The 27,206-nt window shown below is 29.4% G+C and overlaps 1 protein-coding gene and 1 long non-coding RNA gene across 3 annotated transcripts; one reads left to right on the forward strand and one right to left on the reverse strand.

The window, feature by feature from the left end:
* Window positions 1-1,185: 1,185 nt before the first annotated feature.
* Thor (eukaryotic translation initiation factor 4E binding protein thor) lies at window positions 1,186-20,172 on the forward strand. The gene is made up of 3 exons (XM_011502236.1): window positions 1,186-1,452; window positions 19,506-19,667; window positions 20,122-20,172. Exons 1-3 carry the CDS (start codon window positions 1,308-1,310, stop codon window positions 20,163-20,165), a joined length of 351 nt encoding a protein of 116 aa, XP_011500538.1. The 5' UTR covers window positions 1,186-1,307; the 3' UTR covers window positions 20,166-20,172.
* A 1,699-nt stretch (window positions 20,173-21,871) lies between these two features.
* LOC105364337 (uncharacterized) lies at window positions 21,872-27,150 on the reverse strand. Of its 2 annotated transcripts, none has more exons than XR_912947.1 (3): window positions 27,125-27,150; window positions 22,783-22,969; window positions 21,872-22,055 (listed from the first exon to the last, which is right to left on the reverse strand). It is a non-coding gene; the product is annotated as an uncharacterized LOC105364337 (long non-coding RNA). The 2 variants fall into 2 exon arrangements; XR_912948.1 differs by lacking the exon at window positions 27,125-27,150 and adding an exon at window positions 23,139-23,169.
* Window positions 27,151-27,206: the final 56 nt, after the last annotated feature.

Genomic DNA, 27,206 nt, shown 5'->3' on the forward strand with positions numbered 1-27,206 from the left:
ATAACTTCGAAATAAAGTTAAACAAATTAATCGGAGCTTGATAATTCGTTTGCTTAACAAGCTTACGTCGAAATTGATCGGTATTAACGTAATAATAACTAGGCGCGAAGACGAAAGTACACGTGTACGACATTAATTATTCGTAAAAAATTGACGGCTAAACTTATTGTTTTAATGAAACTAAATTATGGTCTTTTTAATAAGCCATGGAGTCGTCGCTCGCACAGCAAACCCCCCACGTTGTTATGGACTCGTAAGAGGAGGCGTATTATCCGTGGGCTATCATCGTCCAAATTTATTAGAATCGATTAGGAAACGAAAGTCCTATCTACTGTCGAAGCTAATGAGCGAGCGTTAATCGGCGATAGGCGATAATTTATCAGCGCACAGGGGCACTTGATCACGCGAGCGAGAAAAAGTCGAATCGGCGATGAAAGATGTCGGGTCGCGTTACCACCCCGCATGTTCTCACCGACCCACACAAGCACACAAACACACACACACACACACACACGCGCACACCCTCCCCCGCCCGCCGGTTCCCACCCTATTTAACATGCGATTGTTCGATGATTTTGCGCGCTTGCGGCACGCGCTACGAGCACCAACGGCCCTTAACATCGCGACCTTGAGTGGGTGCTTGAGGGCTTTTAATGAGCGAGTATGAGAGTAGGTGCCGGATTCCGGTGGTGGTTGGGATGAAGGGGGAGCCAACCGTATGGTTGGCTACTAAGTTAATAAAGGGCTCGTCACAACCGTGCCGGGGATATGACGGCCGAAAGTCGTCGGAGCTTGTGGAGCGGTGCGGGAAGCGGAAGAGCAGCAGCAGCAACAACAACAGCAGCAGCATACCGAGGCAGTGGATGCGAGCTCAGTGAGTGCCGGTAAGAAGTCGCTGGAATCGCAATTCGGGTGCTGCGCATTACCTCGTGCGCGCCTTTATCGCGACACGGAGAAAACGTGCTCGAGCGCGCGGGCAAGCGTGAAAAAAAAGATCACGGATCGTCGAACTAGCGGACCTTCTGCGCCCGATTGAGTATCAATAGAGCGTCGAACGTCGTGCGGAGCCGACACTTGGTGCGCACTGGACGTCGGAAGAAGATCCAAGGAGCAGGGGGAGGAGGAGGAGTAGGAGGAGGAGGAGTAGGAGGAGGAGGAGGTGGAGGAGGAGGAGGAGGAGGTGGAGGAGGCGGTGGTGGTGGTAGTAGTGGTGAACAGGCCCTGATCCCCGGGCCAGCCGAGGTAAAGTAATAGATTGCCGCTGGAGTAGGAGATCACACGGTTCGCTGAATTGGGAAGAGGGAAAGATGTCGGCGTCACCGATCGCGAGGCAGGCGACCCAGAGCCAGAGCATCCCAGCGTCCAAGAGTATCGTCATCCAGGACGCGAACCAGATGCCCGCGGATTATTCATCGACTCCCGGAGGCACTCTCTACTCGACTACGCCGGGAGGTTAGTTGCTCTCTTGTAGTGAGTCGTCCACGCTTTTCAAGCTCTCCGGCCGCCGAGGGCTTGTTGATTTGGCTGGTCGATCAATCGACGATGTCGAGACTAAACACAGTCGTGCGGGGGAGAGACTTTCTCGGTGATATTTGCGTGGACGAGTTTCGCTAGTCCAGAATTACGAATTTCAATGTCAATATCGCTCTATTCTATTCTACTCCATTGTGTTGTATTCTATTATATTGCATTGCATTGCATTACACCACATTGTGTTTTATTGTGTTGTATTATATGGTATGGTATGGTATGGTATGGTTTGGTTTGGTTTGGTTTGGTTTGGTTTGGTTTGGTTTGGTTTGGTTTGGTTTGGTTTGGTTTGGTTTGGTTTGGTTTGGTTTGGTTTGGTTTGGTTTGGTTTGGTTTGGTTTGGTTTGGCTTGGCTTGGCTTGGCTTGGCTTGGCTTGGTTTGGTTTGGCTTGAGTTGCGTTTTCTTTTCTTTTCTCTTGTTTTCTTTAGTATTGTTAAGGCGACCCTTCGATAAGCCGAGCCCAATTTGGAAACGTTATTTCTACCTTGGAAATTCACCGGAATTGGAAATTAAGGGAAACAGTAGTTTCAAGCTGTTTTAACGCATCGATAAGAATTGCATGAGACTATTAATATCAATTTTGAGGGTCGATTTAAGAAAAATAATTTTGTTAATGTAACGTTCGTCATCGGTGCTTATTTCGTCCCTTTTATCTTATCCGTTATTCGAATGAAACACAAAGAGCATAACACAACGATGGAACAAATTTTTATTTTGAAGGATATTGTCATTGCTGTTTTCCATGTTGTTGTTTTTCTATCTCATTACTTACAATCAGCGGTAAATGATATTTAATAGTCACCGAGTTTATTTTCATGCATTTGTAGTATGTGAACGCTAATTACTCGTTAATTGTATTAATCATGAAGGTAATGCGAAAAACATAACCGAATCTGCTATTACTCGTTATATTCTAATGTTTTCAATAATTTCGGTCCGTTTGACATTTATCATTAAATCGATGCCTCTCCATTTTAAACTCTACTACTTTCTTACATTCGCGTAATTTTCCAAAAACAAACAAACTGTTTCCCATTGGTAATTAATATTGCTCAGAATAAAAATGAAGATAATCAATGTAAATAGACGATAATTGTTAATGTCCAATAGATTATATTCGACGTATTACCAATTACAATTCGCCATCCTTGATAAATAAAGTAATTTTTCATTTTTTCATATTTTCATAAATTTTCTTCCTTTTCTTTTAATATAATCGACCGATTACAACGATCAACGCAAAACATTCCGGCAATATTATATAATTATGAGAAGAGGCGATAAACACGGAATTAACCCAACGAATACTTACATGACCTTATCTTGGGTCATATTTATACATGCGAAATGCCTTTATTGTTATCGTATATCCTTGTCCTTTAAATTTTATCTTTGTATAGGCTACAGGCTTTTCTTGCGGTGAAAGGAACAAACTTTAATAGAACGCAGAAAATAATATAACCAATAATAGAAAAAAACTCGACGTTTTCTATCATGAATTAACTATACGATATTTGAAATGTTATAACAATATGGAAAAAAGGCATTGTATTTTATAATAATTTTAACCTGCGATCATTGCATTGGAAAACATTTAACAAATAATGAAATTAAAGCGAACGATATTAAATTTCATTTTAATTTCATAAATTCATAAATTTTGAAAATTTTGACGTCAAATTCACATTTGTAATCATAAGAAGCTTATAAATATTAAAATATTAAAATATTAAAATTTACGCATAATATATTATATCTCATTAGTGTTATTAACACCGATGAAAGCGGACACAAACTCTGATATTTAACATTACATTAACTCTTAAAATTATTTTCATCTACAATCTACAATTGGATTTTTTAATTGTTATCATAAAACAATAGAGGCTCACGTCAGATATGAGGTTAGAGATGAATATTTCTAATGATATATCAAGTATTGCCCAAGTTAAATATTTTTAACGAATATTGAAATCTAAATATTAGATTAACCAAGATTATATTTTAAATACATTCAAATATCTCTATATGTCATATTACGTCTCTTTTATTCTTTTAATAATTAAATAGAGAAAAAAATTAAATTTTTCCAATGATAATTTATAGTATTTTATTCTATATTATATTACAACATAAAATATTATTTACCATTCAACTAAACATGTACTGTTATGTACATTGTTTAAATTTTCGATCGTGGCCATATCGTTATAAATATATAAATATATATATATATATATATATATATATATATATATTACATCTAACGTATGTTTACTCAAACTATGTAAGATTTTATTTTTATGAAATTAATGAATGAAATATATACAAAGTCGGCTCTTAATTCATTTTATATATGCTCATTTAAAAATGAAAAAATTTAATTTAAAGACACGAAAATCAATAATTTGTAATTATCTAATTAACTTAATAACTTTATCATGAATATTTTTTACAAATCACAAATTTACAATGCAATAATTATATCCATGTACGTTCCCAATGTATATAACAAAATAATCTTTTTCATGTTTATTAAATTTAAAAAATGAAATTGTTTCACTTCTTAAATAATCCTTATTCTTTAATAATTATATTTCAAAAATAATGCACATATTAAAATTTAGTTATTCTTTAAGAGTTGCATATTAGAAAGATTTATATTTAATATAGATATTGAAAAATTGCATTGGAAGATTCTTAAATGATTAATGGAGTTTGTAAAAGTTTAAAAACGAAACACGTAAATTCATATATATATATATATATATTTTTTTTTATACTGTATAAAAGAAGTTAAAAATTATTTTATCAATCATTATAATCTTATCATTTCTTATTAATTAAGATAAAGATAAAGATAAAAAAAAAGCTATGAATTAATTAGAATTGTTAAATTACTCTAAAAGAATTTTGTTATGTTTAAATATCAGTTGTGCTCGGCTAAAAAACTAATGAAATGTTTATTTTATGTATGATTTATTTCAATGTGAGTATTGAACATTTGTTAGATTTTGCCTTTTCTTGATTAGATAAATATGTGTAGACGAAAATTTATATATTATACAACCAGTTTTAAGTATAACCTTATCATTATATATATAATTAATCTAATTATCATTAAAGAGAAAAATAATGGTTTCGTGTATAAATTTTTTTATTATGCTTTTACGTTGTAACGTATATGCTAATGAAGCGTTCTATTTAAACAAAAATTTCATGATTTTTGCCTTTTGTATAGAAATATAAAGAATTAAACACCTACTGACGAAGTGCTCGTAATAGCAAATAAACCAAAAAATTTAACTACAATATAATAATTTATTTCATTCAAATTAATTAATATGGCATAAATGAAATTTCTTAATACGCTTTATAAACTTGCAAAGATTGATTAATATTTATTTTCAAATCAAAATTACTATCATTTAATCAGAGAAAGTTGAAGTTGTTAAACTTTTATTGTACTATAAAAAGACATCAATCTCTGTTTATTATATGCATTGCGTAATTTATTTGTGAAAATTAATTTTAAAACGAAAACATGGTTCGGTTAATTCATTAATTGAAATGAATAGAAAACGTAGATTTAATTTTGTATTTACAAACAGTAGTCCGTGTTCTTTAAACTCTTTTATGTTGCCGTTGTGTATTTTAACAGTATTAAACACGTAAAAAAATTATTGTATAATGATGAAATAATAATTTTTTGCAATCATAATATTCATTGTAAAAATATGCAAATACCTGCAGTAATAAATAAGTTGCGTCAAAAAAATATTCTATTTCAGTCACAATGGATGCTATAAACAAACTTTTGCCATGTGCAGTGAGAATTTAATGCTATAAAAACTATTTGATTAATTAAAAGTAAATATTTTAAATACACAGAAGTGGTAAATAACAAAATACTCCAGAAATAATATAAAATATATATTATTTTCTTAGAAGTAACCATGCGAATTATTATAAAATTACGAGACACTTAAAAGCTTATGATTTGAGTGTCAATTGATTTAATAATGAAAATAATATTTTAAAATATTTTAAAAAGTGAAAAATATGTCAAATTGAAATGTCTTATCATCTTAACACTTCTCTATGTAGGCTGATTTTGTTTAAAAATACTTCTAAAATTAATAAAATAATATTTCAAATAAGAATTAATTTTATAAAACGATTGCATGATATTAAATATATTTATTAAAGAAATAATTGAAATATCGTAGCTTAATTAGAAATATCAGATTATATTTTTAATATAATATTTATAAACACAATTTTGCAAAATAATTAGAAATTTATCACTAGTTCTTGGCAAAAAATTTTCCTCTAATTTTTAGTAAAAAATCAGTTTCAATCGGAATGATAATAAACTATCAAAAGGTCTTGTATTGAAAAAGTATATTAAGAAAATTAAATATTAAGAATCATACAAATTTCAATATTTATTGATGTTATAGTTTTTCATAAAAACGCTTCAAGGTAAAATTATTGGATATAAAAACAAAAAATTGCATCATTATATATTCTAAAAATAAAATTCAAATCTCTAAAATGATATACTCTACAAGTAGATATATATCGTGTTGAATATAAACATTATTTTCTAAAGTTAAGAACGTTGTGTAGAATTTTCTTATAAGCACGAAAGATTAAGTAGATAATTATTATATTTAAATTTGTATATTCGAACGCATTGTAATGTTAATTTGTTTATATCATTGTGATTGCATTAAATAATGGTTAAAAAATTTCAACTCATAATTTTAGAAAGTATTTCATTTAATAATTTTAGTTTTCTACATTCATAATTACTTTGAAAAGTATAAATTTCAATTGATTAAAAATTAATAAGTTCATTGTGAAAATGAAGAAAAATTCAATGTTTCTTTCACAATAGCAACTTTCACAATTGCAAGTTTCGTAAAAAATAAAGCAATTTCTAAGATGATTCAGTCGGGAATCGCCTGCCAAAAAATTAATTTTAATTAATTAATCAAACGCTTGATTAAAATGTACAAAATAATAAATCACAAAACAACGTCTGAGTACAATAAGAGATGAATGTTTTGTGCGCCTTTGTTAAATAAATTATTACATGATTTTTATTATAAAAAAAAAAATTACTATAATTTAATTTTAAATATAAAATTTCTTATAAATACTTTTAATGTATTTTCTATTTTATTTGGAAAATTGATTTATCCCCTTCGTGTGTAATCAAAGTGTTGTGTGCACGTAAATGCATGTTATAACGTAATATTATAAATTAAATAATTCAATAATGAAAGATTAAAAAAAAACGAAAACATTGTGTCGATTCAGTTGTAATAATGTTTTAAGTACTACAAATAATTTCGGATAATTTTCTCGAATTTGCACTTTCTTCAATATATCGAGACCTTAATAACTGTAATGTAAACAATGATAAAAGTGTTAAAAAAAAAAGTCTGTTAAAAAGCCTTTTACAAATAAAAATTAAATGATTCAATTTAACTAAAGTCTTAGACAATTAGATACATATACTTCAAAAATTTACTAATTTATAAAGGAATCCCCTTTCAATATAATTTAAAACTTGCATTCAATAGTTTTTTAAAAATTATTTTGCTTTCGATAATAGCCTTTACTAATGACTGCGCAATTATTCTTATCAAAAAATTCAAAATATAAGAATGCAAATATGTCTTTCACAATATATATGTACGCTTTTAAAAACAAACAATTTCTCTTTATTATTGTTTGCAGAATGTTATCTATTGTCTATACATACATATTGCCCCACAAATACATAATAACATTAATTCCCTTTTAATACGAAAATGTTTTATTTTAATGTTTATATTAAGCAATGGCTAAATTGTATTTAGTTGATGAAATTTAAAATAATTAATAGATTTGCAAATAATTACCTGTCATTAGAAATTTATCATACGTTATTTAATCTTTAATTATATAGTAGATAAGAATTATACATATTAAAGTTAATACTAAGCATCCAAGATGTAGAAAAATATTTCAAATAAATATTGCACTGTTTATTGCTAGTGAAAATTAATATTAATATTGGATTTTTAATTTAAATAAAAACAAAAAACAAAAAAAATTAATTTGCGTTAAGGAACTTCCATTCAGTACACACTGTAATTTGCAAATTTTCAAATAAGATTTCGAACGACATAAATTTTGCAAAGATAATAATTAACATTAAAACACCATCAATTGCGGCAATATTGCCAAAAAAATTAAACAATATTCATCAAATTATTTGAATTTCCAAAAGTTATATCAAAGTTAAGAGCCTTGCTATATTGTATATGTAATTTTTGTAATACAAATTGTAATATTTTGTAAATAAATCATTTATAATCTGTTTGCAAAATTAATATTGTCAAGACATGAGTTAAAATACTTTTAAAATTTTTACTTAAAGAAACAATTTTATAATCAAAAGTGCCGTTCACGACCATTAACAGTATAAATCATACGCATAGGATTCTTACTGGATTAGCAATTTGCGGAATTCATAATGATAATTATATGTATAAACGATAAATTATCCAGCCGCATTGACATTCTTATCTACATCCCGGTGACACGATACGACGATCATAGATGGGTCACATGAACTTCGAATATTAAGAATAATATTATGAAAATGCATGGATGGAGCGCAATCGTTTGTCGTGCCGCTCGTATTGCACAATTCACAAAATCTGTGGACATAAATTACGTATTCATTATTGATAATAGAAAAATATATACAAATATATTTTTCAATTTCACACGGCACGTAAATATAACAGATTTTGAGCGAATTTTGCGAATTTTGCGAATTTTGCGAATTTTGAAAAATGTTTATTCGATATTTAATACTAAATGACAATTGAAACTAACAATGTCATATTCATTCGGATATTTTGTATTGTAAATACTTAGTCAAATTTATGTTTACATATTTATTTAATATTTATTTCTTTATGTTGAATTTTATAATTCAGAAAGTATCAAGAATTTTTATCGATTGTTTTTAACATAAAAGATTAAGCTGCCCTAAAGTGAAAAATATCAGAAACCACGGAAATAAAGCAAATAACTTATATTAATAAATGATTATATCGTAGTATTAATCAGAAAATCTAAACACTTATAGAGATAAATGAAAATAACATGAAAAAAAAAAGTACTTTGTAATTTAATTATTCATTACAAATTAATTTATTACAAAAAATATTAATTAATTGATTAGATGTAAATTTTTAACCCCGTGATTGATATTATTATTTTATATTATTTAAAATGTCATAAAAATATTTATATAATTATTTTTCTGCTAATTCATACGTTTATTTTATATAATGAATTATCAACATTTTGAACGATATCTGATCATAAACAAGATAAATCCATAATTCTTTCTACTATAAAACCATTGTCACTTTTTATATTTAATTTGTGTAATTGTAAAGTTAATGGCAGTTTAAAACTTCATAAAATCTATGTTATTTTATCATTCGTAAAATCCGTGACTGATTGCAATCATCATATGTTATTAATAAAATAATAATATTATACAAAGCATTAGATTGTTTTTAGATTTTCTAATAATTCGTTTAATAATGAATAATAGCAATAGCAAATCTAACGAGAGTTAATATAATTATATCTACTACTTCTAAATGATATCTACTTTGTCTTTTTTTTTTTTTTAAAGTCTTTTTCTTATTAAACAGCGGCCGATTTAAGTATCTCCAGTTTTTGTAAATATGACATGGATATATTTTATCGTTTATCTGCACTCAAAACTCATTTATATAAACTACTGTTTATTTTCATATTATCACTAATTATCGTAAATGACAGTGTAAATGCCTCGTATTTAATCTCAGTCAAAATTTTAATTACATATTTTAACAAAAATCACATTTCTTAAATAAGTAATATACATGAATTTTTAAATATAAAGAAAATATTTATTAGTGGCTATCATAATTTACTATTATAAATTATTTAATTATTAATATATTCGATCTTGTTTAGTGAGAAAATAATATTAATAATAATTACAAAATTAATAATGAGTGGTTGGATTATTTTAATTTTATAATATTTAGTTTATAAATTTTATAAATTTTACTAGGAGCGCATTATAATATGTTACTTACGTTACTTACGTTACTCAGTAGCAAATCTATCATTGTAAACAAATTGACAATTACGATGTTCCATCAAGTATTTGTAAGTAACAGTGGTTTGTCGATGCATTTATGAAATATAATCAACCGACCATTCTTGCTCTTTTATCGATAAAATTGTTTATTTAACCTTTTTATGGTTTCGTTTTAATATATAAAGAAAAATTATAATTCATATAAGCTTTTAAGATAATACTTCAAATTTTAGGAATTTTAGAAATAAACAAATATGAAATAAAAAATTTTGTAGCAAAATTGAAAAATTATCATTTAAATCTTCTATTAATTTATCTTTCAAAACTTATTACATTTCTCTTCCATGATAATATTTATTTGCGTATTCGTTAAAGTTTCATTTTTTCCTTTTAACAAATACCACTAACTACGTAATTGAATTATCATATCAATAATTATTTATAGCGTACGAAACATTTTAAAATTGTTTTTCCAAATTATCATTCAATTTTTACGAGGCTTAACATGTCAAAATATCATAGTGGTAGTGTCGCCGATTTGACCGAAAAAATTATGATCCGTGTCGAGCATCACTTTGACACCAATGACGGGCATCGAACATTACCACCGCTATGTCCACACCACAGTAAAGTGTAAAAAAATAGAGAGAACATTTTTTATTTGAACTAATTATCATTTCATGATGTTGCAGACAAGCATATCGAGGTTTCCTAATGAACAGTCAAAGGTGATGATCTTACTGGTATTCATACTTTGCGAGTGGTAAAAATCATTGAAATTCTATTAGTATCAGAAATAATATAGTTATCACATGCACCGGGTAGGTCGTTTGTTTCATCGTTATGACTAAGGAAGAAATTACTTTAATAAGTTATTGTATGTGCAAATTCAAATGTAAAATACATTCGAAAGAGAAGAGATGATTGGATAAGTAATCAAAAAGTGACGTACGCGTAGTTAACTTGTAGAAGTGATTGCTACCGACTGCACAGAAGAGTAGAATTCAAAGTGGAGGGAGATATTTAATACCCAAAATAATGTTTAATTATTTAAACAATTAATTGGACAAATGTGGTATATTTAGGCAATAAATCTTATAAGATTAGCTTATTGAAATTTACAAAATGCAATTATAATCCATCCAAAATCGGACGGATGTCATAATAAATTACCATTCTTAATGCGTCTTCGTTTATTAAGTAAAAATTTCTTAATTTATATTAAGATCTATCCTTTTTCAGGTGCGGATGTGTTATCTTATACTGAAACTGATTGATCGCCTGAAAATAAAAGTAACGATCGCCTATTGTTGTCATCGCCCAATACAATTTAAAATACTAATACATCCGTTCAGTGACAGTAACTCAAGAATTAATAACACTCACGATAAATCCATCTACGTTCATTCTAAGCTGCTATTATTGGTATTCTTTAACAAAATATTTCTTTGCTATAATTTATTACTACAATAGATATTATTGTTTTTGTTCATTTTCAACTGCATCACGTCCAAATTCAACTATTAAAATAGCAGGAATATTTAGGTGAGCAAAGCTCAGTTTCGATAGAACCACATTACCGTTTCGACCCAACGACTGATTAGCTTCCACTTGTACCCATTGGTAAGCAAAATGAAATAAATAGTTATGATATAGACATGAGAGAAGAGCTGATGCTAATGCGGAATACAGTTGCCGTTCTCACATAATAAATGTAACATTCGCCAAATAAAAGCATCTTTCGCTATTTAATTGGCCAAACTTCCATTCTTCGGTCGTTGAAAGTATTTTTATTAAAAACTTTACTGGCAACAAATTCATGATTTACTTAATTATTTTGCAAAATATAATTAAAATTTGTAAAGTATGCCGGCTTGGAAATAGTCTAACGATTGTTAAAACCGAGTGCTCGGGTGATGCAAAAGTAGCGAGTGCGAAACGACGCTACACGGAAAAACGGTGGATGGATGCTAATTCAGGATGCTAATGCAGGAGAATAGAAAGTATGAGAAGTTAGAAGATTTGAGAGATATTCTATTTAAATTGCTTTAAGAGAAAGCTTATAAATAAGACTAAAAGGTCGCTTTTAAATTACAAAGCAGACAATGATAACTAAATACTACGGTATAAGTGAAACAACCATTGATCGACACAATTTGAGGATTTCTGCACCGAAACGACATTCAAAATAGCCGCTGAGAAAATAGCATTGCATTTTGGTGTCTTAGACCACTTTATGATGTTATAATAATAATAATTAATTAAGTGAATTTCTCCTTAAAGTTTTCGTTAAATATCAGCAGAATTCGTAGTCTCAAGACCATACTCTAGGCGACAAATTATTCGTTAATGTATCCGTTACTTTAGTTTATTTAGGCTTTAGATATTGCGAATAATTGAAAATATCGTATAAGAAACAATTTTTATCGTCGATGTATATTCCCTGTGAAACAAAGATGAAAATTCACGAAAAGATATATACTACACGGACTAATGGGCGGAATGTTAGATGAAAGAGAAAGACAACGAAAAAAAAAGAAAAAAAAATGAACATTACAAATTATATATATCAGATAGTAGAAATCGCTTTCGTATATTGTTTGTCACGTATAAAATCAGTTTAGTTAACAGGTGCGTAAATTTTTCTGATCTGCGCCAAAAATCTAATCATCGTAATGTCTGCCGCGGGCGATTAAACTTGGAATATAACATGATTATAATAAATTATTAAAACTAGCATTAAAACCAGTGGTTCCGCGATAAAAAAAAAATGTTGTTTCTTTTACATTAAAAAACATTTATAACTATCAATGCAGACTTAGCAATACTATGGATCGACAATGGTTGCGCTATTATTGTCAGAATGCATGAGAAACGTTGTTGCACCAAATGATCAAATTCAAACAATTAAAAATGCTGTCGACTTTTCTTACCAACAATCAAAAGCAAACAAACAAGTCAAACTAACAAGAGATAGACACGGCATTAAAGAGAACGGTATATACTAGTAGAAATAATCGGTCTCGAGAGAGAGAGAGAGAGAGAGAGAGAGAGAGAGAGAGAATAAGAAAATCGGGCGTAAATAAAAGTAGCTCTATTTAAAAATAAAAATGTCCAAGCAAGAGTGCCTGCCGAGGTAAAAGACGAGTAGAGTAGCCAAATGCGAGCAACTAAGCAAGCAACTGCCGTAGTGTAATCTCAGTGGAGAGAGTGCAATAATCATATTAAACATAATGGGAGAGAAGAAGCGCCTGGAACGGAGTGGCGCGCGAGTAACATACAGAAGAACTAGATCCATCACTCTCGACTGCTGCTGCTACTGCTTGCTCGCTTTATACATTTAAAATAGTTGCCGAACACGTCACAATGCGCCATCCAAGTAGATCTGCCGTATGAGAGAGCACAGAGTCACTCATACATAACACAATAACACCACCGCCACCACCACCACCACCGCCGCCGCCGCCGCCGCCACCGCCGCCACCGCCGCTCTATCCCCTGTCGCAATAAGAGCAGAAAAAAAACTACCCGGCACTGCCGTTGCTTTTATTTTTATCCCTTAATATTCGCAAGAAGGTGCAATAAGAGCAGACAACGTATGTCTTTTATTTCAAATACATATATACATTTCTTTTGTGCGCGCGCGCGCGCGCGTGCGTGCCTGCGTGCGTGTAGCGTCGACGAACGGCATTTATTACAAGAATTTTAAAGATTAATAATGAAAACACGAAATAAAAAAATGCTTCGAATGTTGATAGCAATATAACTGTTCGTTTAAACATTAACATTGATCGATGCATTAGTCAAAAGTGATTTTCATATGATGAAAGAATGTATAGACAGTTTTCAAACACTGATATAATCAAGCCAAAGCAATTTTGAAATTAATATATAATTGTTTTATAAATAAATAACTACTAGAAAATTTATGCAAAAATGTTGAAATAATTTAACGTATTATGTATATTTATCATACCAGGGCTGATAATATTGAAAATTAGTTAATTAGTAAATGCAAAAATATTAACTATTTACTTATTTCTATTATATACATTCTTAAACTTTATAATATACGCCCTAGACTTTTAATGTCGATGAACCTTTGCCCTTACTAACTATGATTTAAATAAGAAATTAGAGAGAGAGAGAGAGAGAGAGAGATAATAGGGGCGCATCTTTAATTAATTAAAAAAAAAAAACAACAATTCCCTAAAGTATGAAAATTATATGAAAATTAAATGAAATTTCTAATCGTTATTACGTTTCGATCCATGTGAATATAAATAACTCTTTTCTAATATCATTAATATTGACTCGATGAACATAAATAATACCCCCATAAATCGATAAATTTTTGGAATAAATATTATTTTTTTTTATTTACAATTAATGAAAGAGCATATACACATATCGTATATAATATCGGTAAAAATCCAAGTAAAACCAAAATAGACTGTTAGAGATAAGAAGCCGTTTTAAAACATCCAATTATAATTTTTCTGGGTCAATCTAAATACCATCGCTCTAATGGACTGTGCGGCGTCGTCAGTGTACACTATGTTGAAATATATAAAATATTTTATTGAAAATAAATTATTATGTATATTACGTACTATTATTACAGGTAATGTGAAAACGTTTCGATGACAATGGACTTTTCATTTAAAAGATCTTTTAACTTAACTAATTCATCCATAGCAGAGAAATTTAATTAACGTCATATAGACTAGAAACACAAATTCATTATTATAATTAATTTGATTTAAATTTGTATTTGATAATACCACGGATAAATTCGTCGTTGAATATAATAACATTGCATTTTCCTTATGATAATTAGAAAATTCCTTATTCGTATGGTAAATACAACAATTTTTACACATTGTTAACAAAAGCTTTTCCTGTAATCCATACGTTTTTTTTTAAGTATAATTTTACTCATGCTTTATGCTTTAGACTTAAAACCCATAATTATGAGCATAATTAATTGATTAATATAAATTAATTATAAGCCATCTCCTTTCTTTGGTTTTTTTTTTTTTTTTTTTTTTTTTTTTTTTTTTTTAACTTTAATTTTAAATATACACATACAGCGACAGATAATTAGTATGCGGCTGTACCGTACAGACCTCCGAAAGAGATGGAAAATGGCGGTTGATCAGACCTCATTGCGAGGGCATCGAAATTGTTGAAATACGCATAAAAAATTAGTGGAAACGCGTTTTGGCGAGCCCAAGAACTTTTTTTACAGTGCATTCCTCAAGCGGACTTGACATAAAGAATGCCATCGTTAAAGATTTTATTACTCATTCTATTCCCCAAGATCCGATGCTTTTTGAAATAATGTTGCGCGTGTTTTGACGAAATGTAATGTGAGAGAGACACCATCGTGATAAGGTGACCTTATTCAACGTTAGAATCTTAAGCTTTGGATTAGAGCGATTTCGAGGCATGGAGTAAAATAATATATTATTGTTGTATAATAATTCTGAGCATCGTATGCACAGAATAATAAATGCTTTACATTTGTGTCCTCGATGTCAATAAACGATATAACGTTACTTTACTTTTTACTCGAATCAGATACCAAGTGTAGAATTTTTAGTATTATAATATCATGTGGATGAACATGTGGATAAATAACGGTGAAATATAGCCTTACGCTGGTGGTAATTTGTAATTGTTTATTAAATTTCAGTCTTTCGTACGATAATCAATCGTCACGGGGATAACTTTTCAAATCAAATTGGCCGAATTTAATTAACCATCGATATTATGCCTTTGATTGCTTTTGATTCAACAATTAACCTATACTTTTACATATTCTTTGAGAGTGCAAACAATACAATGAAATTATCGTGACAGATCAGCTCGATCGTCGATAATAGGCGCAATTCATTTATACCATAAAGTTCTAAGCACCTATTGGATAAAAAATAGTTGGCTAAATATTAATCGTTAACGACGGTTATGAAAATCCGAAAATATTTCACCACAATGAAGACGTTCATCCTTCGTTGACACAACTTGGCGAGAATTGAAAGGAAAAGAGAAAAGGCAACGAAATTGAAAAGAATGCCATTCGCTGACAGAAGGGGTGAGAAAACCTACGACAGCATCACTAGCGTAACGACACTGATGACAACCAACAATTGTATTGCAAGTATCTGTGAAGCAAGAATCGCTGAACAAAAAGATTGAAATCGACACGGCAGCCATAATAAATAACATTCTTTTCAATCAAGTAGTCATAACGACGGCATTGCTTCTACGTCGATACACTATTTTTTTTCTCTCTCTCTTTTTTTTTTTTTTTTTTTTTTTTTTTTTTTTTTTTTTTTTTTTTTTTTTACGGTACATGCAAACATTCGCCAGTTTTAGACTCTTCAACATTTAATGAGTTTCTCTTTCGAGGAGGCAAAGGAGGAGGCAAAGGCGAAGGATACGAGTAATTTCGGCACGATCAATTAATCTTAAAGAAATAGTGTAAAAGGGAAATATCATCCCGACAGAATATAATTATCAGTGTGACTGAACTATCACATAGACCGTGAAAGATATATTTGTCGGATATAACTTTTATTTAACCATGTAAATTACGCCAGTTTCTTTGATAATCATTTTCAGGCGCATTAGAACACAAATTGAAAAGAAAGGTTCTTTTCTTGCCACTCCAATCACCAAAGATTAATTACAATCTAACTTTAACAATGATTTTCCAATTTCACTAGATCAAACTGCCCCTTATAACGATATAGTACCTTACAGTATTGCAATTGCATATCCTTGCTTTATATTATACAAAGAGACATGGAATTTACTATTAAAACATAAAGAATAGAAAATTAAAATACGTATGTATTATGATTCCCAAATACTGTGATATTATTATTTTCTCTATTTCCATAAATAGCATACTCTTTTCTTTCATTTTTAATGTACTATTTGCCTGTTATTTTCGCTACATTCAATTCTTAAAACGCGCTCAGCCGCCAAAAGATAATAAGACATGTACAATCGCGGCGGTTAATCTACAAATAAGTGCGTCTTGCTTTCCAAACTACTTTAATGGGCGTTTTTGTTTTCATAGAATTGTCCAAGACGTTGTAATATTGGAGGTAATAAATCGTCAGGAAGACGCTTGTGCAAGAGAAAACTATTTACAATCCCATTCGACCAATTAGCTTTAACACCAAACGCCAGCATTCGTTCATAAATAGACAATGTTATTTAATATTTTATACAGCAAATAGCTAATATTATTAAACACACCGTCGGCTAGAATTCTACAATAGAATATAGCCATCGCAAATGTATTTTACAAAATATCAGAAACTCGTTTCTGCGTAAAAACTTGCTATATAATGTGCACTGTCAATCTTTATTTTTGATATGTATACCGTTCACTCGCAACTTATTATTTTATAAACCATTATGAATTTAATATAGTTAAATATTTTATCAACAAATTCGCTTTAATTTTATTATATACCAACGAGCCCGGATCTGATCTATGACTAAAGCAATAAAGATAAATATTTCCTAGATATTTTAAATTTTATAATACGAAGAAGAAAATGCTACCTAAAATGTCAATATTAACATCAACGTCTTTTTGAGACAAACACAAAGTGCATTTAATTTATATATTCAATCTATTATTTTGAATAGTTTATTTAGAGCTAATATTACATCTTTCATCCATAAAATAACGCTATTTTATATAATTTATATAATATTATATTGAGTTAAATTTTCCCACATTGTCTTCTTACAATATCTTTACAATATTTGCATCAAATTGACCCACTAGAGATGTTGAATAATAATGTATAATCAATTCACTTTTCAGAAAAATTTAATTTTCATAAAGTAGTTAAACAAAAATTTTAAGACGAGAAAGACATTGATGAATGATAAACATTTTTTATGTAATACTATCACATAAGTATATAATATTTGAAACTTTGATTTTAACATATTGAAATTAAATAGAATTATTCATTCATAAATTACATTTATTGGCAATCGAAACTCCATAATACTTAAAATGTAAATCTTGTGAATTGTAAAGCATCTATTATAAAAATTCTTAAAATATTAAAGAATAGTTATATATATATATATATATATATATAAATATATAATAACACACAATTCATAAGTAGTACATTTTTAAAATATCATAATTAATTTACTCAAACTTCCTTCTATACGCACATATGCACATATGACAAACTTGATAAATGTCATTAGCTAAGATGTATTCAATTTCAATTGTTTTATAAATTCTAATTTATTCAGCACAACTCTTCTTTGTGACTGACTGTAAGCAGAGTTAAAGCATGAACATTTTTCTTATTAAATAATTTCATTAATAATTTCAAAATAAAAAAAAAACAATTTTATAAATATTTTTATTAAGTAAAATAGTTACTTATTTTTTATATTTCAAGGCCATAAATAATTCCATAATATTTTTTATATTATAAATTTTCAGTTCAATTCAATTTTGTATTACATACAATGGAAGTATATCATCGAATCATCATTAAATCAATAAACCAGATATATCAATTTCATTAGAATTAAAATTGAACTTAAACTTAAATTATTAATTTTTTTTATTAATTCGATAATCCGGTCCCAACCATTAAATTACAACTGACTTAATAATAACGATTAAATCCTTATAAATTAGAAATTTATGATTTATAAAATGATAATTAGTTTAATAATATTATGAAATATATTTGATGGAAGTGAGATTAATCGATTTTTGATTACGTAAATATTATGTAAACGTGTTACCAGATATATATTTGTATAATATAATATTTCTAAGTATTGGATGCTATGTCGAAATATTTATAAGAAATTGTGAAAAATGTTATTTGTAATTTAAAGACATCTGAAAATTAATAATTTATTTTATTATCGCTTAATGAATTAGAGCGCGAACAAATATCTTTAAAGGAAATCAATTTCGAGACAAATATTAATGTTTAGAAAAGTATTTTATGTGTACAAAGAAATTAATTATTATTTTGATAATAATTAATTTTTATATACATTTACGTATTCTTATAAAAATTAAAATATTATATTTTGTCGAATTGACTAATAAAGTTTTTTTTTTTTTATAATTTCGTAATGATTTTACTTAATAAAAGGGAATACGCAAATATTGTCGATGGGTGCTAATAAAAAACGTATATAAATATTTAATTTATAGATTAATAGCATTTAGTATGAAACCGTGTAAGGGGAAAAATTAAAACTATAGCTCACGTATACGAAATCGGAATAATGATTTTATAGAATAAATGAATGCTATTTTTAAAGTGATAATCAATAATAATTAGTTTTTTTTTTGTTTTACTCCAGGAAGGCATGTTTTTATATTTAAAATAAAATATTAGACCTTATTATACGCTCTCGTATGATATATTTTATTTAAAAATTCATGTCAATTATAAAGAGATAGGTGAAATGGATAATTTATTGATATTAAAAAAAGAAGAAGAAATTGAATATAAATAATAATAACTATCATCAAACAATTGCTCATTCATCTAGTATAAAAAGATGAAAAAGCTTTTGTCCCTACGAAATAGAATAATAATCGGAATGATATACAATAGCCATTGAAAGATATTATAAAGTTATATATTTAAGAATAGAAACTATAATTACTTTCAAGAATGTTCTTCATGCCGTTACACATTCGACTATTTGAAACGCAATTCTGTTTGGAAATTTTCGTTAATTACTTTCACATCAGACACTTGTCTTTTACAGGTACTCGCATTGTTTATGAACGAGCCTTCCTAATGAATTTGCGAAATTCACCGATTTCGCAAACACCACCAAAAAATTTACCCTCTATACCAACGAATCTACTAAAAAGCACTGCGCCCGTCTCCATATCGTCAATTAAAACAGCGAATCCGCTAATCAAAGGTTTGTGTGTGTGCATTAATGAAATTACTTTGTTTAATATGCTATTCTCTCGAGAGCAAATGTTTACATAAGAAACTTAAAACGAAGTTAAAATTTTAGAATAATATTATTGGATTCTTTATATATTGTACGCTGAAGGAAAACAATATTTTACTTGAAAGTAAAGAAATACAATTATTTATCATTTAAAAGATAATTATACTTTCATTTGCAAGCATTCTATTGTTTAGAAAAACTTGTGGTATTTTATTAATAAATATTAGTTGTGTCGGTATCATATAATCTATACTCTTTCATTCATCGTAGAATGAAAAGAATATAATATTAATATTTGTATACAAACAATATGAAATGATTACATTTTACTATCGCATCATGCTACCATCATGATTATTAAAATTTGTTATCATACATATGTATATGTACATGTGTTTTTGTATGCTTATAATTACAGATGTGATTGACGATGCCTCGGAGCAATTTGAAATGGACATGTGAACAAGGAGATGAATAAAACTAATCCTTCCATTGATATCGAATCGTTAATGTGTATATTCGTTCATTCGCATGATCTACTGGAAACGAAATTCTACATATCGTATCACAATTATTCGCACATACATATTTTAAAATGACCGACGGAACTTTTAAAAAAATATATCGAATTATATATTACGAACTCGTGGGTTTGTATTATCATTAAGAAATGCGATTAATTCATAAAGGTTTTCAAATAAAAATGTGTGACAATCTGTTGCCATTATTAAACTTGAGTCTCCTAATAAAATAAATAAACTATAAGACAATCCTAATCATTGTCTTGGCATTTACAATGACAGATTTGTGAAATTATATCCATTTTATACTATTTTATATATATATATATATATATATATATATATATATATATACAAATTAAGATGAGTGATTCTATTTTATTCTATTAACGACACTTTTTTTCAAAGATTTAGTATACACGAAAAGGAGATAAAGTTCCTATAAGAAAAATAAAAGCCGACCAAGTGACTCAAGTTACATCTAATTATCCTTACAATATTGTTTCATTCTTTAACCTACAATTTATTTTGTAATTTGATATATAAGTTTAATAATAAATGACTTTGAAAAACTAAAATATTGTAAAATTTAATAATTAAGTATTAAATCAATAAATACTATCCCCTTTTATATTTATTACTTTATTGGTATTTTTAAACTTGCAAAGTACGATAATGATTATCACTTATGGTATCTAATTAAGTATATGTTTAATTTAAGTTCTTAATATTTTAATTGTTTATTTGAAATATATATTGTACAATCCTTTCCAAATTAATAATTACATATTATGTTTACAATATTGTTAATTATAATAAAATCGTATCTATAATAATATTTATCCTTATTAAAAAGATATGGAAATTTATAGTAATCAAGTATATTGACAGTTGAATGAAAAATTTATAAAAAATTTAATAAGAAGTTTAAGATATTATAAAATATAAGTTTTAACACAAAAACTTCACACTCAACTTCACACTAATACGAAGAAACTATTTTATTTTAATATTCATTTAAATAGTTTTTCCTTATGCCTTTATTTCGACAATCAAATACTATTTGTTACAAATATTTGTTGTTTTTTTTAAGTTATAAAACTATATATTACAAATTTAGTATGAAATTTATGAACATAAATGATATAATTATTTTAATTACAAGGTAAGATATATATATATATATATATTTTTTTTTTTAAACATCCATGCGTAAAACTAATAGACTTAATTTTATAATCTTTATATTATATTACATAAATATGACTCATATTCAACAAGTTTACATAATAAATTTTATTTAAATTTAAATATAGGTAACGAAGTAGCAGTGAGTAATAATATAGAACTGGGAGAAATCAAAATAATTTTACACAAAACGTATTAAATAAATTATGCTAATCAAGTAAAATAATTACAAAATAAACTAAATATATATATTGATTTTTAAACGATAATTAATGTGTATATATATATATATATATATATATATATATATATATACGTATGTGTTATATTCTATATGATTTTTCATGTAAAAATAGGTTACGATATAAAGATATCTCTATTTTTGTCGGCGTTTGTGATAGAAAAATGTTATATAAAATATGTATTAACTTAATTTACATTTACGATGTGTACGTACGTTACCAAAAATTACGTGACGACGCATTTATACATGAATTTAATATTGAAAAAATTCCTCTACGCTGTATAGTGCTATATATTGACCTTGTATTAATGCTCGAATGTTGTGATTCATTATGAAATGATGTAACAACAAAAATCACGTACTTAACATAAGACATGCTATGTGTTATTTTAATGAATTCTGCAAGAAAAGAAATCTATTAAAATGCTCGACAAAAATACGAAAACCCATGTCATTCATTCTCTTTCAAATGAAGTGCGCCATTTAGTCAGCGAGACCTCACTATGAAATACTAAACGTGTTCATGCATTGGTACATTATTTAAAAATCATAATATTTCTTAATCAGTAGTGATTAGTATCAATATCGTTTATCAATACGTTGAAATTTTTTAAATACATGTATTTTATACTTTCGCCTCAATTATATACATGGGATTTAAAGTTTAATCATTTATACAAAGATTAATATAATTAATAAAACTAGGCATGGTATAAATGGTTTAAAAAAAAAAAAAGAAGCTCGAATGTGCACGTCATTGTTGCAAAGAAAGGTTATTAAATGTCATGAACAGACACTTATTACATTTAAGTGGCGGGGAAATACATTAAAAAATAAATTGGCATATAAAATGTTTTAATTTCTAATAAACTAACTTAATTTTAGTTGATTTAAAAATTAATAAATAATTTAACCGTTGACAATACATTTAAATTTGCAGAAAGTAAATTTTGTTTTTGTATTGATTATAAATACGGCTTTAATATATATTTAGATTTAATGAAATTGTTTTTAGAAAGATTTTAAATGTAGATAAAATCAATTTAAAGCAATACATTATTTAAATAGTATCTGAAAACAATAAACTACCTTAGTTACTATTAGAAAGCGTTTTCCGTATACTTACGCAACGTTAATATGCGAAAACCTTTTCTTACCCTCGGACGAAGTCATTATGTCTCACATCTCTATCCGTTATCTTGTATTTCCTTCGGTTTCTAAGAAATTACCTTTATCCTTCCAATTTACCCAAGGAGAACTAATCCTTCTTATTTTTCTCTTTCAAATTCAGCTCCATCCACGAGTAACCGTTCCTACAATTATGTTTATACCCATTATTGTAATAATAAATATTAAATTCGTAATATTAAATCATTGTAAAAACACATTTGAAAAATATTTAAAATAATAAAAGGTGCGTCGAATGAAAAAATACTATGTTTAAGTGTATATGACAGAAAAATATATCTATTAAACAATTACCAAATCACGTCAAAATGCTTATTACATTTCATGTGTGTGTGTGTGTGTGTGTGTGTGTATTCATTCTTATTACACATCTCAAATATGATAAAGAGGCCTAAGAAATTGAGCACAAAGTTTTATAAATATTCGATAAAAAATGTATAATAAGTTGTTCAGAGATATACCAAAAACACAACATATCAAAATTTATGACTACTTAAAGTCTTCAATTTTCTATGTAACAAAAAAAAAAAAAAAAGTACAGATGGTAAATCGAACCTAGGAAACAAAAACGAATCTATTTTAAGAATTGAAAATAAATAAAATGCCTAATGAATTCATTGGCTGCTCAATTTTCATTTCAGGTTTAGACTAGTAAGTAGGAAAAGTCGAAGGTCTTTGTAGTTAAGATGAAATAGTAATTTCCAGTTATCCACATTTAGTGTTTTGTTCTTGTTTAAATGCTTTTTGTGAGTAAAAATCTGTAGAAAAAAATAATTTATTCGAATTATCTTACGCAATTTTTATGTAAAGTCAATACCAAATTTAATTCCGTTAATATTCTTAATAATATGGGAATATAATTAGACGATTTTAATTAGAATTACATTATGTCGAGACAACGTAATAGACGTTTGCCAAAGTTATACAAATGTCTAACAATTGGAAGCCTTGGAAACTTGGTCAATTTATATATTAATGGAGTATGGGATTAATAAAATTAATGGTTCAGTGGATGGAATTAATAATTAAATTTTGACTATTTTGAGCAAATATTTCCGTTTAATTTAACGATTAAATTGTCAAAAAAAAAAAAAAAAAAAAAAAAAAAAAAAAAAAAATGTAAATTTACGATAAAGACATTAGTTCAACAAGGAAGTTGTAGTACTTAAGAATTTAGGACATATTTTAAGAGAAGAAGGGATAATTTAATCGGGAGTAATCGATGATTTATTACATCATACAATTAAAATATAAAATGTTAAATTACTAATGCACTTGATATTTTCAAATGAAATTTGTCTTGTTATTATTAAATTATTGAATAATTCACGATTAATTTTGAAGATCGAAATTGCTTTTTTGAATACTCAGTAGAGTTAAACTTAAAGATTGTTTGCCACATAACGAACTACTTTCTCTTATTTACGTATGCGCAATTACCCAGAAATATTACTATATTATTATAAACTTTAGAGAATGTTGAATGTTCTTATAATCCATCGGATTAAATTTTATATTCTTTAGCAAAGCCTTTACCATTTAATACTTATTCTTTCTTTATTCGCTCGATTGAGATTTTTCTTTCAAATAATCATTTATACAAGTAAAATCTTCTAAGTCTTTAAATATTTAAATACTTTTTAATAAATACGATTTATTAAAAATGCAATTTTACCAATAAATCATATTTTTATTATTTTAATGAACAATTTCTCGATTATTAAAAATTGTTATTACTTTGTGGTTGAAAAATTTTGTCTTCGGTTATGTTATGGCTAATACGAAATTGCTATTTATTATTTATAAAATTTTCATCGTGCGAAATTGCATTATAAAATTTAAATGTTTGTATCGACTTTATACAGCAATCTGTAACAAAAGCATTGAAAAACTATTTTAATTCTCTTTCGAATAAATTCATGTATGATTGATAGAGATATATAAATATGTTTTACGCTTGACATTCGTTCCTTCAAAATTGCAACAAAAAAAAATATCTTATTTTATTTCTTATAACCGCCGACTTTGACAATATTGTCAATTTGAATAAACGCGTTGCTAATTTGACGAAAGTTATTCGACCGTTCTTCAACAAATTCATCGTACTCATAATGTAAAACCAGCGTGTTGCTAATTTTTGGCAGACGCAAAGCCGATGAGTCTACGTCGACGATGAAAATATTTCATTTACTCTTTCGGCCGTTCAAACGTTGCTCGCAATGCTGCATTCATTATTTTAGATGAAAATCTTTATCAATTACTTTTATGATGTATAAGAATTTCAAGGGGAAAATAATAGAAAGAGAGATAAAAATGGAGAAACAAAAGAGGAGAAGGCCAGCATTTGTTAAAATTTGAAGCCAAAGCAACAAGTAAAAGGTTACCCCCCAATGTACTATTTCATCAAACAAAGTCTTTCGTGAAAAATTCGAAATCAGCTGTAGTCACATGGCAATGTAACCTCGTGCTTGCGGTAGCAGCGCGCGCACGCAACGTCGCAAAAGTACCACTGTCCTAGCAGTTATACACTCTCTCTCTGTCTTTTTCCAACCACGATAGCGAGGCTTTTATCGATCGCAGATGTTTCTCGTTTAGCCTCATATGCGTAAATGAGCGAGAGCGAGAGCGAGCCTCGAGTGAGAAGGAACGAAAACGGAAGAGGGATATATATATATATATATATATATATATATATATATATATATATATAGAGAGAGAGAGAGAGAGAGAGAGAGAGAGAGAGAGAGTGCGAAAGAAACGTGTACGAGCGCTGAGCGGATGGTCGCTGGTTCGGGGTGGTAAACAAGGGGCGGGGTAACGGAAGGGGCGGCGGGGTGGGGAGGAGGAAGGGAGAGAGCGCCTTTTTGTATCGATGTACATCGTGTGAAAGAACTGCTGCATGTCGCATGTCGCATCCCGATTCTCGCGTCGTCGTCTTCGTCCTCGTGCCCGCGAGCGCCTGCCTGCCTGCCTGCCTATGCACTTGGGTAATGCCAGCTGCGCGCGCGCGACTCTCAACTTGGACGAGGCATCCAAGTAAGAGAGATTGCCAACGATTTAATAATGCTTAACATCGAGCGCCTACTGGCTTTTCTCATCTTAATTGTTTCGTTGGGAAATTCACCCTTTCATACGCTTACCGCTAGTATTTTCAAATTTTTTAAATTTCTCAACGTTCAACGCTTTACGCACTCTGCGTAAACGCGTTTTATGGGCAAAAAGGCCTGGGTTGAGCATCACTTTACCCATTCGAATAAAACTATAATACGTGATTTGCCTAAGTCACAAGCGCCTAAGAATTCATCGAAGATCCAAGAGTTTATAAACCGCGAGATGACACTCGAATCGAGTATTGTGTCGTCAAAGGATAAGCATCTTTATTATTACGTATATGCTCCAACGAGATTTTATCATCGTAACGGTACATTAGCTCACTCAGCCGCCCTTTTCTCTATTCCCTCTTCTTTTTCCTCGACGTTACGTCATGGCGCGGTGGGGGTCGGGGTGGGTGGAAGGGACGACTCAACGCGCGTAGAATCGTACGTTTCAAACGAGCAAGCAACGTGCAATTACCTACAGCATCTTCAACAGGGAATTTCGTCGCATTCGTCGGCAGCTCGTGCTAAGCAACGAGATCGGCTGGGCGGAATAATAGCCGCTGCTAACGAGCGAAGAAAGTCTCGCTCTCGATAGCTGATGCGCGCCACCGTGTAAAGTCTGTCACGGGATAATGAAGCTGCGAAATCCATGCGAACGGTCGCAAATATTAATTTATCCCCTATTCGGCAAATAGATCTCGAGATGCGTCTCGTAGATGTGCGCCGTAAGCAGCGACCGGCCAATCAGTCGCTCCATTAATGATTCGTTGGCTAGCGAGGATGGCCGAGGCGAGAGGCAGAAGGTCCTTATTTAAAAGAAATAAGGCAAGAGCGAGGCGAAAGCGTGGAGACATAGGGAGGATACGCGTTAATGGCAACGGGACTCGTCATCCTCATCCTCATAATATAACGATCATTCGATAATTCGTATGCACCCGAGGCAACTACTCGACTAGCTCGCTTACACAAAGGATCGTTGTCGCGAGGCGGCCGACGGAACAATCGAGCAAACTCGGTAAACTTTGCCACCAGCGTTCCGTAATTCCGTTCCCCGGAGCACGAAAGAGGTCCCCACCACGCTACACGCGTTCTAATATCGCGGTCGCGTGCCGTGTCCAACTCCCGGATCCTCTCCAACGCTTTCCGTGCTCCGCGCGCAGGTTCTCAATTCCTATTTCTCACCGAACTTATTGCCGCGCGCGGACTCTTCCTCCTCCTCCTCCTCCTCCTCCTCCTCCTCCTCCTCCTCCTTTTCCTCTTCCAC

The sequence above is a fragment of the Ceratosolen solmsi genome, unplaced genomic scaffold (assembly GCF_000503995.2).
Source record: "Ceratosolen solmsi marchali unplaced genomic scaffold, CerSol_1.0 scaffold31, whole genome shotgun sequence".
Classification (NCBI taxonomy): Eukaryota; Metazoa; Arthropoda; class Insecta; order Hymenoptera; family Agaonidae; genus Ceratosolen; species Ceratosolen solmsi.